Here is a 20,593-nt window from a genome sequence, read left to right on the forward strand (position 1 = left end):
CTCATCTTCTTCTTGGGATTTTAGTTTTAAAACATATACCTTATTTCCTTAGAAGTATGGTGTTCTTATCACACAGATACATGATTACTGTATGTAATTTATTATGTCATCTATAAAATATATGATGAAAATCCAGTGCAGTGGAACTCATAAACTTGACTGAACATTGCAAAGTGTCACAGTCTGGTCTAATCTTTCATAGCAGATGCTGCTTTGGACAGCAGGTTATACTAGAGAACTCCTGAGATCCCCTCCAAACTGAATTATTTTGTGATGTTTTGGAAATGGGTATCAAATTACTATTCTCATGGCAAAATATAACTCTTGTGTAGATCCAAAATAGAATGGAAAAGGAAAAGAGCATTAGATGTTTTACACTTTTTTACTGGTGGTACTTACTTTGGGAGTCCGTTAATACTGCAGAATTATAGCATAATAATCCTATTGATAACTCCATTAGCAGATTAGAAGTTTTGATTTATTAAAAGCTGCATGATAAGGTCTCATTAAAAAAACCTGAAGACATATGGCATTGAGTGGGAATGTGAAGGTAGTGTAGGTAGTGTAGGTATATGTATCTGTAAATGTTTTTAGGCAGTGTAACATTTTAAATAAAGGACTTAAATGAGTGATGTGATATCTTTGGATGGCTTGTTTTCTTCAGCTACTAGTTGGAAGATAACTGCTATAAACGGCTGTTAGCATGGTCTCTTTTTTTTCTTTCTTTTTCTTTTTTTCTTTCTTTTTCTTTTTTTTCTTTTTCTTTTTTTTCTTTCTTTTTCTTTTTTTTCTTTCTTTTTCTTTTTTTTTTTCTTTTTCTTTTTTTTTCTTTTTCTTTTTTTTCTTTTTTTTTTTTTCTTGAAAGGATGTTTCAAAAACAGACCAGTGAATTTTACATTCTGTCTTGACAGAAGTCTAGATGTTGACTTAGTAATGAATCACTGACTGCATGGTTTGTAATTTATACTGAATTTGCATACATGTTATTTGAGAAACGTTTGTTTATCTGGAGTGTGTTGAATTCCTTCTTTTTGCTAGCAAGATTCATGTTGAGTGCCAGACCTGAACACAGCAAAGCCCCAAAGATATCAGTGGGCAGACCAGTACTCTCTAAACCTGACTATGTGACAGTCTAGTCTTGCAATCTGGAAGGACCCCAGGTGTAACAGGGATAGTCTTGATGCTCTCTTTTAATTTTGGAAGTTTTTTCAGGCTGCTTTGTGACTGGCTGGAAGTGTACAGTGCTGCTTGCTGAGGATCTATCTGATGCTCTTTCTTTTGGTTGAAGCTTGATATACCTTTGTCCATTGCAAGACAGCTCTGTGGCTGCCTTCTGCAGTATATGTACCAAGTGGATCCTCCTCAGACTTTTAGGACATCTTTTCATTCCTCCAGACATCTTACAATGTGTGGAGATGTTAGCAAGAAGGTGAGGGTCCAGGCCTGATTTACAAATGTGCCGACAGTTACAGAGGAAGAAAGAAAGGAGAGATTTTTAGCCTAACTTATCTAATTTTGTTTAATGAAGTAATTAATATTGCATTTTAAAGATGCATATAATCAATTAGGTAGCTGCTGACTTGACTGGATACATTTTTTCCTGACAGGTGCTTATTGAATAACCTTGGAGCTTTGAATTACTGTGACACTTTATTCGTATGTTACCAAAGTGTTCAAAATCTCCCACGATGAGCAGCTGATGTGGCTTTAATGAATACCCACCAACGTAATATAAAAATAAAATCTCCATCAGAGGCATTTTTAGTCCAGCTAAATTTGATGTAATCATTCCCCTTTGCCCTGAAAGATAATTTAAGAAGATTTCAATGACTGCCTCGTACAAAAGAATTTTTCCTCATAGCAGAGGGTCCATTTTTGTTTGGAAAATGATAAAACATTTTATTAATTGGAGGACCCGAGTGAATCTAACCACCTAAATTTCACAGGAGTAAATCAGGTGACAGGATACATTTGTTAGGAACATGAAGGTACTAATTGCTCTTAGAGTTGTTGGAGCTACTGTCGGATGTTGTGTGGGCAGAAGCTGTGTGAACTTCCTTGGACAGCTGTGCCAGTACCAGTCATGCTCCTTCTGTCCTCCTGAGTTACCAGTATGGTAAATTGCCATTCGTTTATTTGGAGGTTGTGTATTGTGCATGCACAAGGCATAGGATGACGCCAACAAATCCAGCTTTGCTGTTGAAAAAAACCTTTCTTTTTATAAGTTTTAAACCATAATTCTACGCTCATATGACAGGAGGTCATAGGTTATGTACTCCTGTAAGGACAGGTCCCTAAAAAGTGGCTGCCAGTGACTTCAGTCCACAGTCTGATCTTGTAGAAAGAGCTCCTAATTGAAACTTGGAAGTCAGTAACCAAAACTACTGGTATAAGAATCTGCTGCTTCTGGGGAATAGTAGTATCTGTGTTTTCCACAGAAGTCTGGCTTATTAGCAGAGAAGATTAAAGGAAAACAAAGACTTAGGTTAGACTGATAGACAATTATTTTTACTATCTATGCAAGTCTTAGAGTCTGTATATGTTTGGCAGGTTTTGGAGCTATTTCTCTAGATATTTCCTAGTACTTGCTGAGAAAGGTCCTTCTACTCGATCATCCACAAAACTGGGCAATGAGAGGTTGCAGTACATAAGTATGAACTAAATTTTATACACACCTTTTATAGATGGGCAATCCTTAGGGGGAGGTTTAACCAAAAAATTATCAGTCCTGTAGGACATACAGTATGCCTTTGCATTTCATGTTGTTGGGTAAAACCTGTTGTGTTCTGTGGCTGTTGTGCTCATAAAAAGTTGAGTTTGTGGAAGTAATTGAGCATGTGAAGTGCAAACTTACTGACTTCAACTTCCTTCCTACCTTCTCATCTTATATTGGCCAAATTTTTAAAATTATATCTTAAAATTGTATCTTTGCTGTAAGAGGGATACAACTTGCTAAAAAACTGATTGTTGTGTATGTGCCCTAGTAATGTTCTGAAAATCTGTACTTGTCAAACAGTCATTCTCTGAGGATCTTTCCTACTGACAGTTCTTTGCTGCGAGAAGAGTCAGTGTCTGTTGCATCTTGGTTTGACTAATTTGCTGATCTGTTATTCCAACTTTATACTCAAAGTGCTCTTAGAACATCTGTGTTGAACCTTTTTTGGACATAAGGGCATTTAATAGATACAGCAGAGTAACATTAAAAAGTAGTTTCAAGCAGCTGCTTGTAACACTGTGTGCTACTGAACAGATCCTTGCATAGACCTGTCTGGATTGCACCATAGGTGTTTTCTTTTGGCAGATGTCCACATGGAAGCACTGGGGGTTTGGTTTGAATAAGCAGTTTCACAGATTTGAATTAGTCAATGCTCAATATGATTTGTCTTGCAGTGTAAATAGCAATGGAGACCTAACAAAATAATCCCCATCAAACAGTCCTCTATTTTCTGTTTTTAAATTTGGAGGGTGTCAAGCACTGTTTTAACTGGGAGACACAGAGGTCACAGACCCTGTTATGGGTGTTATTGCCTTGTCCCTGTTAAAATACCTTTGGTGTCCAATGTATGTTGTTACAGATGGACTGTGCGTGTCTTACTTTTTCTGCTAATCTTATCCAGATTGCAGACTTTCCTCTACATGGGAAAGAAAGTTAGAAATTCCAGCATTGTTACTTCTGTTCCTGTCATGCACTTGGATCTATCCAGGGCAGGTCAGACAGTGAATATGGTGAGGGACGAGAGATGTGGCAGCTTCTTTCTTAGAGTAGTTAATAATGTAGGGAGCTGCCATGGAGTTTCAGCTCATCTGGCAGTGTTCTTCCACTGCTTGTGAGTTTGTGTTGACTGCTTTGTTGACAACATCATACCCAAGTATTTTAAAATTAAAAGACCTGGGATGATAATGAATCTTTTCTTTCATCATTGCAGCTGTTTTTTGTCTTACTAACTCAACCACAGCAATGCATAGCCTTTGTCATCCTTTTTTTTCCCCTGTTATTAAGTGATTCAGTGTTTTTGTGTTGTAGTACTACTACCCAGTTGATCAGATGTACAAGAACAGCGGCTGCGAGGAAGCTAATCTATTTTATCTGTCATTAATTACTTTCCCTCTGTATTAAGAAGAACTACTGAAGCTTCTGATGTTGAACAAGTTAGCAGACCATGTCCTTTGCAACTGCTGAACATGGCACACTTGTCAATGCTATTTGAAAGAATCCATAAGGTTTCTCTTGGGATAATGGTTATTCTTATTTCCAGCATCTGGCTTTATTGTTGTGCCTGGCTGGAAACAAATGATTTAAAGGAAATGGGCCTGTTTTACTGATGAAACTTCTTCCACATTCTGTGTAACTTTTGCTTTTTCTTTTTTGTTGTAATACAATGAACCTTCTTCAGTGAAATAGTTTCAGGTAGAATGTCAAGCTCACTAAAATGTATGGGGAAAATCCCTGATAGTATATTTTAGCAATGTTCTATATTATTCTAGCTTGTCTTTTATTAAATATGAACACAGAGAGCCAAAAGGTTGCTTATTTTATCTCTAACTTCTGATCTTATTTACCTTCTGAACATCAAACTTAAAAGTGAAGTCTTTATAAATAGATGATCTGGATTGGAAGGTATCAGATTAATTGCTATGACTCTGACTTTATGATGTAAATTTGTAAATTTCTAGGATGAAGAATTTGGTCTTTCTCAGTGTTAAAATTCCCAATGAGTTCAGTGAATTCAGGACACAATTTACAGGTCAATTTAGCTTTTAAGTCATCTAGACCTGCTGGATACTAATTATTTCTGTAGCTGTTGCTTTGTTGCTGTGCTATTCAATGTTCTGTCCCTGGTGGTAACTATTACAGACGTTGTTTATAATCTCTGAAAATCTTTGACACTTATAATTTTAATTTAGTGTGTAGCACATCTCCAGGGTGTGCGGAAGGCGGATTGTCCCATACATTTTTCCAATCAGCATTTCAAACATAAAAATATCCGGCATAAAAATTTTTTACTTTCCTTCTTCTTATGTATTTTCCATGTTTCCTCCTTTACTTGTTTGTTTATTTATTTTCTGTTTCCTTTTTAAAGATCCAAGTACAAATCCAGCCTATTCAGAAGAAAGGTTGGCTCATGAAGCTTTGCAATTAGAAAAGCGCTTGAGCTTGCTGTCCCATACAAGTCGCCAAGGCAGTGGAGGTAAGAAATATCTTTAATTAAATAAAAATAAATATCTTCCTTCCTTCTCAGGCTTTAAAAGTAAGCATATGTTATAAAATGTGGAACTTACAAGAGAAATAGAGAAATGGTCAAGATATTTGATTACCTGTAAAAATGCTCTTCTTCTAAGTATCAGTGAGGAAAAAAAATTCTTGAAATATATGCATAAATGAATCACAGAAGATCTTTTTGTATATAGATATGTAAACATTTTTATAGCAGTAGTATTCTCATTTTTTTGGTACAGTTATGTATGTTTGCATTTTGGTACAGTAATCTGATTAACTACGGAAGCAAAATATGTTTGAAAAGGGGAGAACTTGGTGCATAAACCTTAAAAATCTAGCTTTGAATGCATTATATCCCACAATGTGATAGGGTTACAGCAAGGTAACATACTATTGCATTTTATTTTTCCTGTGGGGATACAAATTATTGCAGGAGTTCTGGCTTTCTGACAGCAGTTCCATGTACAAAAAACAGATGGAATCTCAGGGTCCTTCCTCTTTGTACATACTTGCCATGCTTCAGTCTCTTGATTGCGTTTTAAATGCAGGTTGATGTGTTTTCTTCTCTTCCAGGAGATGACAGGAGTCTTTCAAGCTCGTCTTCAGACACCAGCCACTCGGACGTCAGTGTTGGGAGCAGATTGACAGTGTGGCCTGAGCAGTCTTCAGCCAGCACCTCTCAAGAGAGCCATGGACTGGCAGCTGCCAAGGGCATTCATCTTGGGGAAGAAAAGACCCTTCCAGAAGGGGCACGTGGCGCCACTAAACCACCTCCGAAACCCCTCCGATCCAGACAACTGCAGGAAATAGGTCGTCAGAGTTCTTCCGACAGTGGAATAGCTACTGGTAGTCACTCTTCTTACTCTGGAAGCTTCTCTTCCTATGCTGGGAGCTTGGACATTTGCCACGGTGATGAGTTTGGATCATTGCTAAGCTTGCCACTGAACTTCCCTTCAGATCAGAGTTTATGTACTTGTCCTCACAGCGAGTCCCAGAGAGGTGTGGGATCAGAGTACCAGGTTCCCAGCTCTCTCAGACATATTTATGATATACCCAGGAGCGTGTTACAGGCAGCTTCTAAAGATGTGCAACAGAAGAGTGCAGACTCTACGCTACCCAAGGACCAGGCCCTGCCACCTCAAGGTGCTAGTGACCCAAAACTGAGACTACCACACTTGGAAGCACGGAGGGCACCTGAGCACAGCCAGGACAGGGGCAGGCCTTCATCCTTACTTGCAGAAAGCAGCAAGGACTCAAGTGATGAGACATATGTGGATTTTGTTTCAAGGTGGTCAGACACAAAACCACAAGGACAGGTGTCAGACTCCAAAAGTAGTGAGTTGTCACCACCTGGTGGGGCCTCAGCTGACCCCTGTGACACATGTAGCCCCCACCTTGGGATGACAAGAGCTCTTTTTTCAGCTTGCCCAATCTGTGGTGGACTAAAGGTAAATACCTAAGACTGAGCAGATGCTAACAAACCTTAGTTAATACAGCATGATTAATTTAAAATTACTTAAGTTGTAGGTCATAAGTAATATTGTTTCCTTTATAGTGTGAACAGGTAATAACTTTTTTGTGTATGCTCATGGTCGAATGGAGAGGTTTAACATGTGGTTTCCTCAAAATCTGGGCCTGGTCAAGGAAACACTGCACAGCATAGGCCACCAATTGTTATTTTTAAATTGGCCAATTTTGGCTGTGGGTATATGTGAGTGAAAGAAAGACAGTTTTGCAGCCACTGAATTTGTCATGTAATAGCAAGCAAGCAGGAAGGTCATTGATCTGTCTTGCTGCTGGTATTTACAGAGAAGAAAGACAGGAGGTCAAACAGTATGATCTGGCTCTTAAGGTGACCAGAGTGCATATTTTTATTTTGTTGATGTTTTTCTTTTCTTTATCGCTGTAGTTTGAGCATTGCACAGGAAGCCAGATTAGCCAAGTTTCTCACTGGAGAAATACAAGATGGTGAAGTCAGCATGGCAATCCATAGCAGATCAACTAATCCAGTATTGTAATTGACCAATGACAGATATTCTAGAGGAGGGACACAAAAGCTCCTTAGCCAGTGTATGACCAGGACACCTTATTTGCAGGAAAAATTTATTTTTATCACCAGTCGCATTGAAGACTTAAAACCTAAGCTATGGAGATTCATATGCCTTTATAACCACATTTGCCAGTATCTGTGACTTTGATATTGTTAAAAATTCTTTTTGAACCCTGCTACATTCTTGTCTTTTTATGGCAGTAAGCATTATGCATCAATTATACATTGCATGAAGAAAATGTATCTTGTTTTTATCCATTCTGGAGAAGACTTTTTTTTTTTTTTTTTTGTGAATGTGCTTGCTAAACTAGAACTGGGTAAAGCTGCTTGTATTAGTGAGCTGTTGAAAGGCTGTGAAGGTTAGAGAGAGTGCTCAAATTAGAGAATATGTGGAGCAAGAATTCAGCAAGAGAGACTTCTGCTTGAGGAATTAAATGCTGCCACTGAAGTGTGTGCATTTAATTAAGCATTTAAGATTACATAAATCAATACTGTGAAAAGGGCTTGAATGTATAGTAGGTGATGAAAGAAAAATTCAGAGGTTATAAATTAGAGGGATTATTTTCTTCTCATGAGGTGTTTTATGCATTTGCATCATTGACTGCCTTGATTTCTAGAAGGGCTCTGGGTTGGGATCAGAAAGCTCAAAGGTGTCTTTGTTATGGGCAGCGAGGAAAGAATTAGATAAGGTATAATTAGCTCATATGGTCTAAATGTTTGTGGGTGATCCGAATTGTTGGTTTAGAAATGAATTTATCAAATCTTACCCTGGGTATCTGTGGAAGATGGGAAGCTGAAAGGGAATGTTCCATTGTTTATCTTCAAAACCATGGAAAGCTAAATTATGTCACTACTTTCACTGCCCGTTGACCCCCAATGGGCATAGGTACTCACATCTTTCATTGCAAAGTGCTGTCAGGTTTCACAGTGTTTCTAGCTGCCCTAATAATATAAGTTGGCAAGAATTTCAGGTATTGTCAATATTTGAACAAATGTAGTGATAAACACTGCTGCAGTACTCTTACTAACTTTTAGCATGAGATGTGCACATCTGCTGTTTTTTGTTTTAAATACCTATTTATAAGCAGTCAGGAAAGAAGTCTCATTAAATGGATTGGTTCATGGGTTTGTTTTTACTTTTGAAAGAAAAGATAACCTTTTGATAAATTCTCTTGAACTGTCAGGATGAGTTATTTTAGCAGCATGTAATGGACACTGTCTTTGGCATTTCTCATGATGAATGCAGTGAAAGCACAAGTCCATACACTGTAACTAAAAAATAATTCCTATTCCTTGTGCTCTGAACAGGATATGATTAAGATGCAGTTAGGGCCAGGAGGAGTTGATTTATGGATTAACGAAAATACCAGGTTTTCATGTTCAGTCAAATTCATGTTCAAAAAGCTTTAGTGTGCCAGTGTTTGGAGTTCCTTTGCAATTTCAAGTTAAGCTGTTAATTAAATTGTGTTAATGGTATTTAAATGCCTGCTATGTAAAGTGATTAAGTGACCAGAATAGAGGAAAGTCTGCAGCAGTAGTTAAGGATAATTAAGAGTACATTTGTTTGTTTTCTGCCCTGTGTGTAAACTTTGGCAAATGGAGGTTTGGGCATGTTGTGTGTGCATATTGGAGTTCGGCATGTGAAGAGTTGGAGACAGGGTGCAGGATGAAGACATGGATATGTGGAGAGTGTGGTGGTGTTCATGATTGGGACTGACTTGTTAATAACCACCTGCTCCACTAGTGACAAGGACGATGAGGAGCATAGGGAGAACATACCCTGGGAAAGCGCTGAGGCTCAAACAGAAAACAGGGCAAGGAAGCCTTTGTGTTTCACTCTGCATGATGAATAGAACCAGCATGAAGAGAGTCAGCAAATATTGCTCCTATAATTTCTGTATTGTATTTCATATTAGACACTGGAGGTTAATAAGCAAGCATGCAGGGTGTTTTGCTTTCCGTTGTACGTAATTGTAGTGTGCTCGAGATGCTCCTTTACAAACTTCACGAGGTGTGCCTTTGCTATGTAATTTTGCCTAGTTGATTTCAGTGCTATAGATGATTACAGAGATGAATTCATTGTGCATTGTAAGTATAATTTAAGTTCAGAATGTTGGATTGTTATGGGATTTCTGAGTAAGCTGTAGAGATTTATTATTGGACTTATTACGTTTTCAACTACTTAACTAATACTAATTTGATGAATTTCATTGTATGCTTGTTGCTCTGTAACTTTATTTGATGCTATAGTTTAAGAAATTATGTCAACGTTTTTTATAGGGTGTCTTTTTTTTTTCTTTTTTTCTTTTTTTTACACCACCGTTGTTTGTAAATTTTCTTAGAAGTCTGAAAAATAAAATTCTTTTCCAACTGGTTTTGTCCTTTTCCATCTGACAAATACTGGCTTTAGTTTTGCTTAGCATTTTGTCCCTTGACCTTCATCTCCTTGCAAGTTGAATTAATATGGAATGATTATGGCTATCTCTTCATACTAATTAGCATAATACTCAAATCACTGTTGACAGCTCGAAATGGGCCTATTAGTAGGAATTACATTTATGTATGTCTAGCCAAGGCTAAACTCATATTTATGTCAGTGGGAGTTCTTATTTATGTAGAAATATAGTCTTGATTACTGCTTTGATAGTTGACTTGCCATGATAGAGAGGAAAAGAACTTGTCAGTTTGTGTGTGGCTGTTGTCATCAATCTGTATTGGTATTCAGCCACCTACTTTAGTTGATCTTTTTAAAAAATACCAGAACTGCCTAGGAGATAATGGTCCCAAATTAGGAGCTGGTCTACCCAAATCCTCTCTGAGGTACTAGTATGGTTCCTGCTACCACAATAAATGTATGACTCAAACTTTGAATCTTCCAGCACATCTGTAGTAAGTGGAAATGTGGAAATGTTGTGGTCATGATGGACAAAAGAGTTCAGGGGTTTTGTCAGGCAGCAGGATCCACAGTGCTGAGGGGCTAAGAACCCTTCCATACGCAGTATCGGGAGAACTTGGCAACAACTCTGAAGGAAGACGTGCATGTTTGTAGTGTGATCCTTGAGCAGGCTCTTCAGTAGTGTATTTAGTCATGCACCACCATGACCCCTTCCAGAGCTTGTTAATCACCTGCAGCCTTGGATGAGTGCAGAGTCCCTGTGTAGATCTAGAGCAACTATAAATATCTGTGTGTCCCTTGTGCATTGTAGACCGGGGAGAGACTAAGCCTAGAGAGAAGCAAGGCTGATGTGTCTTCAGGTAGAGAAGGGGCTTGAAGTCTCAAGAGCATCCTCCACTGAGGTCTCTTCTGAGGTCTTGCCTGGACTGATTTTACCAGGGTCATGAGCAGCCTGTAACTGGGTTGGGAATACAGCCTTGGTCTTCCAAATCCCATACAACCCCCTTAACCCTGGAGTTAGCTGGTGTGTCTCCTTTTGTTGTAGATGCTACTTTTGAGAGTGGCGAAAGAGAAGGCCTGTAAGGTGTTACCTTTTATAGCAAAATTTGAGAAACAGCAGCTTCAAAGCTATATGGCTACATCTGTGTAACTGAGAATATTTTAACTTTTTTTGGCTTTTAGTCATGCCCTTCTCTAATGTAGTATGAAAACAGATACTAAAGAAATCACAATATATTGTTATCTCTCTACAGTTTTATTGTAGCAGGTTTTTTTTCTGTTGGGAGTCATTACCTCTTTCCCCATGAGACCAAACACCTTATGTGTTTATCTTGTAGTGTGTTTATTGCCATGCTTTCTCTGAAAGTGTAGGAATGATTATTTGTAATTGCACACCTTTTACATCTCTTTTCAAAGATTTTTTTTTTTACAGTATTGATGTATTATGCTGTAACATTTTATGCTTCCTCCCACCTTTAAAAAAGCTAAAGGCTGTCTAAATTCTCAGCTGAGAAGGATGCATTTGTCATCTTCTACAGCGTTGTTGCTACTTGTATTGCTGCTTTAATGTCAGAGCTCTGGGCAGTTGGGCAACACATGTACTGTCAAAACTATAACAGGAACAGTTTGCACCTCAGAGGAATCTGGAAGTCAGTTGTCAGTATTGACCCAAGTGATGGCGTGTTTGTGAGGCTCTTCTGTAGTTTGATGACTCTTGATTCTGGGTCTTACTGGCTTTTGGCACGAATTAGAAAACTTGCTCTTGTGCTCTCTTCCTTTAAGATTTAATTACAGTTGTTTTTCTTTGAGTCTTGACTGTGATACATTAACCTGCAGTGACATCTTCCATCACATGTGTCAGCACTAAATAAGGTGTCTGGACTGGACAATGATTTAGTAATTTGGCATTTTACTTACCCTACGGTTATTGTAAAAGGCTCTGAAATTTTTATAATAGTGTTATTTTTTTGACTTTTCCTGGATTCAAAAGCATCTTAAAACCCACCTATTCTTCATCTTTCAGCTTTCTGAAATAGAAGAAATCTGTCACTGCTGCTGCTCTTGACAATGAAATGCAGTAATTTCTGGAGCTGGCTGTGCTGACAAAAACACAGCACTGCAAATCAGAGATGGAAGCAAAAATATCTTCTCCAGTTGAAACTGACAGAGGAAAGGGGATAAAACAGTATTGGGCTTAGAGCTAGATTTGTTTTGTTTTCCTTTCTGTAGTTTTGGCCAGGACTACAAATCTCTTGTAGGGTTGACTCCCATCCTCCTACAAAGGTGCTGTCTGGTCTGCTTATGCACTGTGTAGTGACATTGCTTGCCATCTCCTTGCAGGGAAGGAAAGTTGTTTTTTTTTTTCTCAGTTTACCACTGTTATTTTATTGAATATTATAATGCTTCTTGGTAACAGGCTTCGCTCCCAAGTAATCAAGAAAAGACCCAGTTTCCTTTAATATTGCTGTTGTGGGTAAGGGCTTGTATGTGACCTGACTCTTCCAAAGGTTTGCATAGAGAAGGTCACTCTCAATGGGCAGGACTCTGGATTTGAGATGTCACAGTAAAATACAAGACATACCAACCCTACCAGAACTGTACAGATCTGTTTTTGGCCCTGTAGGAAGCTGCCTTATCTCTTAGCTAAAAAATTTTTCTCAAGGTACTCTTCATCTATAATGAAAGAATCCTCACAGTATTTGTGCAAGGAATGAAGGTTCTAATCTAAATTCAGAATAATAAGAATTAAGCTCTTGGCACTTCTTGGGATCAGGCACTATGGGGAACAGAAAGCCTGTAATGGTCTGTAATGGGAAAAGAAATGCCTGCCACAGAAGCCCTGGTAAGTGAAAAGATAATAATGTCAAGAGAAGAGAGCATCTTTTGTACATGAGGGGATGTAGACAATGCAGCTCAGCAGAGTTAATTCTTCTGTACCCAACAGAAGTGTTGCTGGATTGCTTTTCTGTCAGAGACCCATGAAGATATTGAAAAACCACAGAATTGACCTTCTATACCCAGCTGAATGATCAAATCGAAAAAATTTTCTTCCTCTCCTAAATACAATCAAACTGGATAATAGCTTTTATTATTACAAATACAGATGGCTACTTCTTCCTCTGTTGGGAGCAGTAACTTTCCTGAAGAGAGAGAAAGAAATGCTTCGAAAGAGAATGCTTTATCTGACAATGAAAGCTGGAAAAAATTACTCCCTTTAGAATGTAAAGTTCGTGAGATTTTAGTTTTTGATCCAGTTGTAAAGGAGACTTTTATGATCACTGGGTATGTTGCCAAAATGGGAAAATAGAATTTTTTTTCCTCTCTTCTTTTTTTTTCTTTTTTCCCCCCCAATTTTTTTTTTTTTAAATTTTTTTTTCTTCTAAATAGAAATCTATTTCTTTCTGGAAAAATTCAACAGAATCCTACAAAGTGCTAGAAAACACTTTCTGTCTTTAGTTGCTAAAAAGGAGAACGTAGAATTCACCTGCAGAGGAAGAAAACACAAAAAGACATAAAGCATAGATTACATGGAGCTGAACTCAGGGGAAGCAAATAACTCCAGTGGCAGCCCTGGATTAAGATTCCCAAGTTTTACTCGCATGTCGTCCATCTCCTTCTGCAAGATCATAAACAAATTTACTTCCAAAGAAACCTCAATTCCTCGACTTAGAAACATTTACAATGTTTGTAATGTCTGCTAACATTCTATTTTTAAGATTGTGGATTAAAGAAGGCTAAGCAGAAAATATTTTGTTTTGATTAACAGTCACTGATATCAAAGTAATTGCATGGCTCAGAAGGAATTGGTGAGTGTCAGTAGGATAGCAATCATTTGGATGGGATGTCTGGAGGGCTGACAGCAGCTCACTGTGAGTAGATGAGAGGACTGAAAATAGATGCTCAGTAGGGGTGTGACCTTTCCAACCAGCCATTTTTTGACAGAGCCACTTAAAACTGGAAGCATGCAAATTAGAAGGATGAAATGTGTTCCAAAAAAATTACACAAACTCTGCTTGAACTTGTCCACAATGCATTACAAGACATAGGAGTGGAATTAGTTTTCATAATTCAAGATTCCCAATATACTTATTGCTGTCAAGATATTTATGGAAATGCTTTCAGTATAGCTGATAATATCCCATATGGACTTTTAATCAGATTAGATCCAAAGGTATCAGTTGTGTAGAGGTTGTGATGTAGGAAAATCCTTACTGTTTCTCATATAACTCTACAACCCTATACTAAGTTGTATTACTTTGCTTATTAAGAGCAAATATTTTTTCCTAATATTATTTAGCAAAGTTTAATAATATGGTAACAACATTTTCATATAGGTAATGAAATTTTGGCATTTGTTAGCATGAAAATATGTGGCAACACATCTCCTGAATAGAAAATTGTTTATTGCCTGTTCCACTGAACCTGCTCCATGAACCAGTTTGAGGAATGAATCACTGAAGGGTATTTTTATGTTCAGAACTGAATGAATACTTCCTTTAGGCAAAGAAATTAGTAAATGTGCATAAGCCATCCTGATAGAGAAATGCCTACCAGTTTTCAGGATAGACTGTTTTAAAGTTGCTTCGTGGTTTTACGTATTGCTTTGCTATGCATAGCTCTGAGTGCTTCTGCTGAAATGCTAGGGAACTTGTCTGGGGGAGAAAAGAAAGCAAATTCTTATAGGTCCATACAGAAGATAAGGCTGCCAAATTTCCCTCTTATGCAACCGTACAGTCCAGCCCAAAATGTTCCACTGAGCAGAAGACTTGTGGCAAACTTCAGCAGCTTTCCTCTGACGCTCTGAGAAGCGGGGCCACTGAAATCAGTGTAACTGAAGTGTTCACTTCGTAAGAGAATTGTTCTGCATGTGACTTGAATAAGATGGATCTGTAATATCTAAGAGAAGCAGAATTCAAACCCTGTCCCATAGTGGAAGAGTGGAGGTGATTGCTCTGGACCTCAGGAAATACAGAAGGAATCCATACTGAAATCTGTTGTTCTTGCTCTGCCTGGATTAGTGTTGGATGCATTTGACAAACGTGCCCACTGTGCTATAGAGCTGGTTGTCTGTGGCAGACTCCTGGCAGGAATTTGTGAAGGCAGAGTGGTGTTTTGGGCCCTGTCTCACTTTACGTAAAGAGTGGTAAGAAGCTTGAGATTTGGACTGATCCAGGAATTTCTTGTTAGGATTTTATTGCTGTGGCTCTGACCAACTTACCTCAGTCTACCTAACTGCATAGTATCTCTGTCTGGATCCTGTTTGCATCCCAAGGCTGTTGTCAGGACCGATGGGATGGTGTTTCTGCAGTACTTGGGATGTGGACACTAATTCTATCCAGGTGCTAGAGTTTAGATTAAATGCAATGTTTTCCAGGGTGCAGTGAGACAGAATGTTCTGTTTTGCCTTTCCAGTGAACCGTGTACAGAAAAGGAAATCTTTAATAAGAGTAGCTAAAGGAGAAAATCAACCTGCAAGGGTGAAACAGCTGCTCTACAATTTTTGATTTTAAAAGATGGCAAACCTATCACTAACTTCAAGAGAAATTTTTTGTGTGAGAAATTGAGCTTGAATAATGGTGTCTTTCAAGAACTGCACTTACTGGAAAGAAGTTATTAATGCAGGAATCTTTACATTCAGTGGATTCAGAAAGTCTATGACTGAGGACATGACAGTTGAAAATCAGTTCTTTCTATGAATGGGATTGGCCTGAGGGCTGAGCAGTTTTTTAGCATTTAGAAAGGAGTAAGTTATCAAGAACATGCTTGAAGATGTGACTGAACTTCAAGCTGAGTTGTAACAACAGAGGGAGAAAACCCCCCCATAACTGCATTATGTTTTCTTAATTTTTGTTTCTAAAATCCTTATGGATTTGCATCAAATCCTTATGGCTTGCATCAAATCTAAGTTTGCAAATTTTGTTGATGCAGTGCCTTTTTTTTTTTTTTTTTTACTCAGCTTTGAAATGTAGGAACTCTGGGTCAGAACCAGGGTGACACAGTGAGACCTCAAAGTTACTGCACCTGGCAAACTGAGCAAATCTTTTTTACAGTGTAAATAAAGCTCTTTATCCCACTGTTTACCAGTTGCACACAAACTTTTCTGTTCCATTCCTAAATGACATTGCAGAGGGAAGGACTTCCTTGCATTCTGGCCATCCTTGTTAGTGTAACAGAGTTTTGTGTCTTGAAAAACTAACTTACTTCACACAGTAATTCAACCCATGAATGTAGGATGGAAGTATAGGGAAAAGTGTTATCTGGAGCTACTGTTGTTTTTCCATTCCCTCTGGTTCAGCTCCAGTGAAGTTTGATGCATCAATGTGTCGCTAATGACACAAAATTCGTGTCTTAGTTGTGTGTGTAGAAGTTAGACTGAGCTTCCTTGAGTGGGATGGAGATGTTAAGATCAAAACAAGGGACTGTGATCCTTAGGATAAATGAAAACCAGGATGGGGTGGGTGAATACCAGAGTCTTACATATGGGCTTCTAGGCTGCAATAAAGTGCCTTTACTGCATGCAAGCTCTGCTTGTATATCCTGCTTGGTATTATCTTTTATGTATTTGCATGTATCTTTTCCCAAAGCAGGGTAGATGAAAGGAAGCAGACCTTGAGACTTTCTCTGAAGCAGTTCAATCCCACACAAGTCCAAAGGGTAGATGGAAAAGGGGCTTTAAAGCTGACTTTGTGCTCCTAAGTCTTGTCACATGAGGGTATCGGGCTATGCACAGGATAAAGTGCAGCAGCCAGCTGTCAGTCAACTAAAATGACTGTTTCAACAGCTGGGAATCAGTGGGACATGAACTCTGGCTGTGTTCCCTCTCCCCTAGCCACATCCTCTGCAGTAGTCTGGATTCTGTGGAATCTTCTGCTAATTCAATGCTGATTGGAAGCAATTTTGAACGTACAAGAAATTTGAGCCTGGAAAATATTAAGGAAATATAAACCTTTCCCAGATCTGGTTTATTACAAGGGCATAGAAGTGCTAAGTGGGCTATATCAGGGCTGGTAACTGTATATTTGAATCCCCTGTAGCACGAGGAAAACATTTCCAGATGAAGTTTGCCAATTCATCTCATTTCTCGAGGCACAAAGTCGAGCAGAACACACGTGCTATGGAGATAACTACTATAGAAAGATTTGGAAAAAAACTACAGAAATAATTGTGCCTAATAATTTATAGCAGTGCTCTCTGATATAGAAGAAGCCTGTGAGCAGCCCCCATGCATAGTTAAGTATCTGTATCCTTTGAAGCTGTGCAGCTTAATTATAGTTTCATTACTTTTGACAAACCATAATTTCAGTGATGGGCTGGGGATAAAGAAAAACACTTGTCTTAATTTTACTATTTTGAGCTTTCTCTCCCTTATTTGTCCTTCTAGTTCCATCCATTTCTTTCTACTGATGATCGCTGATTATCTTGTTAATTTTTTTTTTTCTGGAAGAAGTTGTCTAACCATAGCTCTAAATGTGAGGCTGAAAAGAAGGAAAATGAATGTGAAGATCATATTGCAAGGCTTTCATTTTTATTCTTCATAGGCCCATAATTAAGCCCACTCTAGTTCTCTCTCTGGGGAACAGGATGCACAGGTTATAACAAGGATTCTTTTCTTTGTGCCTTTATGTGGAATGGGCTGGAAGGAAGGAATCAAGTAACTAGTCTAATGTAAATTGGCGTGACTCCATCGGCTACAAAATAGGCACGAGTATATTTTTAGTGCAGGCAGAAGCGAAGTTCACACTGTGAAACAACACTCTTTGGGGGAAGTAGAAGAAGGAAAAGACTTTTCTTAGGGCAGTCCCCAGGTGAATGTTTCAAAATGGTCATTACAGCTTAACATAAACTTTCTCCATCTCTAAGAACCCACAGAGGTAGGTTTAATTTGTCTCTTAAGATCTGAGATTTCACTTTGCCAGCTTTTGAAATATTTTCATTTGAGCCCTTTTCTATCTCCTGTCACTTTAGCTGTAGAGTTGTAGTTGAACTCTCTGTTTGCAAAGAAGAATCCCTTTTCTTCATGAATAACTGACTTCAATTTTAAATCTTGTTGCAAGCAAAAAACTTGAATAAAGGGGATACTTCATGCACTTTGGTATAATTAGTGGAATTAATCTTCTGTGAATTGGGAACTTCTTTTTACAAGAAGAGTTGTGATAAGTTAGGGTACTTCTCAATACCGTGCCATAAGAGCTATCTTTTAATTTAAAGGTATAAAATGCCTCTTATGCATGTTGGTTGAAGCTTATCCTTTTTCCTTATAAAAAAAGAAATGTCTCAGTGTCAAGAAATGAATGGATTATCAGATCTTTTGTCTTGAATGTCTGTGCTGGTATACATTTTCCATAAATTGCTCTCTTCTAAACCAAAGGAACAAGGCCATCTGAATCCCTTTGTGAGTACTTGCATGGATATATGTTAATTATTGTCCTTTTAATTTATTTTCAGTCTCTCCAAGCTTCATGCTAAATATTGACTTTTGAAAATCTTGAAACAGGCTAGTGCTCTGACTCAGAACTCTTGTTTCTTTTGGGGTGTGCCGTTCTAAGAAAATATAGAACAATACTTCCCATTAGTCAAGTTTTCGCTGGTATCTCTGCAGTACTGAGAAGTTCAGTGATGGCACAGTTAGTCTTTGGGAACTTTCAAACACAAAGCAAAAGGATCATGTGAGGTCTTGCATCCCATCTGTGTGCACCTTGCCTCTCCTGTTTGTGTTACACGCTGAGCAAGAAGAATGAGCTGAGAACTGCACACGGCTTATTTGCACAGTAGTCAAATCTGCTGCTTTTCATACCTGTTTGGGCCCATCTGAGCCCAATTTTCAGTGTTACAGTAGTTTTGCTGGAGCCTCTGCCTTGAGTGGTTTTCACTTGGTGCAGAAGGAGTGGAAATTAACAGATCTGTTGTACAAAGAAGCTCAGACTAGCAAATGTGGGGAAACAGTATATTCTAAATATCAAATGTTCTTGCAGTAGTGTAATGCTACCCCCTGTTGGAATTTGGGATATATGAAACATAAACCAGAATACATAGAATTGAAACCTCTTTAACTTTGTGTACATTACTTTTTTTTTTTCCTTTGTACTTGACAAGATTTTAAGAGTGCCAGTCTCTATATAAAAAAAGTCATAAATAGGAAAAGGTTTTTTCCTCTACTTATCAGAACTGAATTAAAGGCCTTACAGCTTCTAAAAGAGAAACACACCCTGTCTTTTTGCATGGCTAATGCTACTTTATATACTGTGATTCAGCTGCAAGCTGAATAACAGCACTTGTGTTCACCTGTGAAAATATGAATGGCTAAAGCAATGCTGTGGGTGCACTGCTGAACCTTCAACAGTCTAGGCAAATGTGTTTGAACTCTTTTGCATAAGCACTGCAGCGGGAGTTTCTGTTTGTGCCTTAGGAGAGATGGTTTAATTGACAGGAGAGAAGCTGAAAAAGGCTCTGAAAAGGGGAGAAGGGAATGTAGTGTTGCTATGAAAGCATCTCTAAAACGTTGCCAACACTATTGTGAATCAGAAAATCTGCTGGGTGTCTTAATGCTTAAATTTAAATTGTTCCTTTTCATAAAATTGCAGAACATCATCTGCTACTGTAAATCAGGACAGCTCAACTGAGGAGTTATGGCGAGCAGTGTAGCTGATTATTATAACCTGGAAGAATTGGTTGTCTTTCTGTTGGCCCTAAGAATGTACTACATGCTGAACTCTGTTATATCAGAGGTATTTGCCTTGGTTCTTAGACCTCATATTTGGAGAAGAAGCAGTTGTAATTTCTGAGCTGAGAGTATTTGATGATTTGATTTATTGGCAGTTGTGGAAGGAATCGTTCATGTCCTGAATGGTGGAATGATTGTTATGAGATATACCTGGTGAGAAATGAGGTAATGAAGGCTGATGTTAATACATTTTATTATGTGTCCAGCATAATTTCTCAGGTGTATTTGTTCAGGGTTCTGTGCTCTGAAACCAGGAGATGCTCTTCCCCTGTTGTGAAGTTTGATGAATATATTCTATGACATTTGCATACGGTGTTTTTATTTTTCGTGAAGAATTTTTAGTACCTGTCTTCTAACTCCTCCACCAATTCTGGCCATGTTTGTCAAATACAGACATTGGTGTTGTTGCCTTCAGACTTTGATAGGTACTTAGAATGCATTATTGCTTTGGGCCAGCTGTATGTGCCCTTGGCTTATTTTATTTTGTCCAACAGGTATACAAGCTTGTCTTGTAGTAGTGCCTGAAAACAGAGAGAAACTCCACTGATGTGTTTACACCAGGTATTTTATGTGCCTTGGATGGTATTGCATTGCTACTTCCTCTAGAATTCTGTCTGAATGCTTCTGTACATAATGAGACGTGTATGTGATGTTAAAAGGATGTTATTTAGGTTGAAAAGTTAAGCCCCTCACTGTTAAGGAACTGACAGATTTACAGTTGCTCATGCCATCTTGATTGTACCCACACATATGTCCCTCTTGTGTAGTGAATGAGACAGATGTCCCATGGAAAAAATGGTATGTGACTGTAATTGCAGTACAGTCCAGTTGTTCAGCACACTTCTACTGTGACTGTCCAGTATGTAGTAACTCTGTGTATGGTTTTGAAAAGCGAAAGACAATAGCAAATCGTGTGCCTTGTTGCTGTGTCAGCTTCCCCATGTGCTCAGATGTTATCAGTAGCAGAACTTGAAATCTGACCTTTCAGTATTGCAACTGAGACTCCACCACCTGAATTTCTGGGCTGTTGCTGTTAGCTGGCAGCTGGATCCAGTTACTGGCTTTTGTTAGTCTTGTCAGAGTACTCAGCCCAGCTTTTCCTTTTCTCCCATGAGTGGACAGCTTCAGAGTATGCTAGAGGCAAGGCGTGTCATTTTCGGAGCTAATGATCTTATTCTGATGACAGTGGCTGTATTCTGGGTTGTGTGA

At 38.4% G+C, this 20,593-nt stretch overlaps 1 protein-coding gene across 2 annotated transcripts in view; it reads left to right on the forward strand.

The window, feature by feature from the left end:
- DOK7 (docking protein 7) overlaps nt 1-20,593 on the forward strand; it is a 56,765-nt gene that overhangs the window by 16,345 nt on the left and 19,827 nt on the right. For both annotated transcript variants that reach the window (XM_050338561.1, XM_050338562.1), the window contains exons 6-7: nt 5,082-5,189; nt 5,792-6,666. In XM_050338561.1, coding sequence (XP_050194518.1) covers nt 5,082-5,189; nt 5,792-6,666 — 983 coding nt within the window. The remainder of the gene's footprint in view (nt 1-5,081; nt 5,190-5,791; nt 6,667-20,593) is intronic.

Source organism: Myiozetetes cayanensis, unplaced genomic scaffold (assembly GCF_022539395.1).
Source record: "Myiozetetes cayanensis isolate MyiCay16 unplaced genomic scaffold, myiCay2020 scf7, whole genome shotgun sequence".
Lineage (NCBI taxonomy): Eukaryota > Metazoa > Chordata > Aves > Passeriformes > Tyrannidae > Myiozetetes > Myiozetetes cayanensis.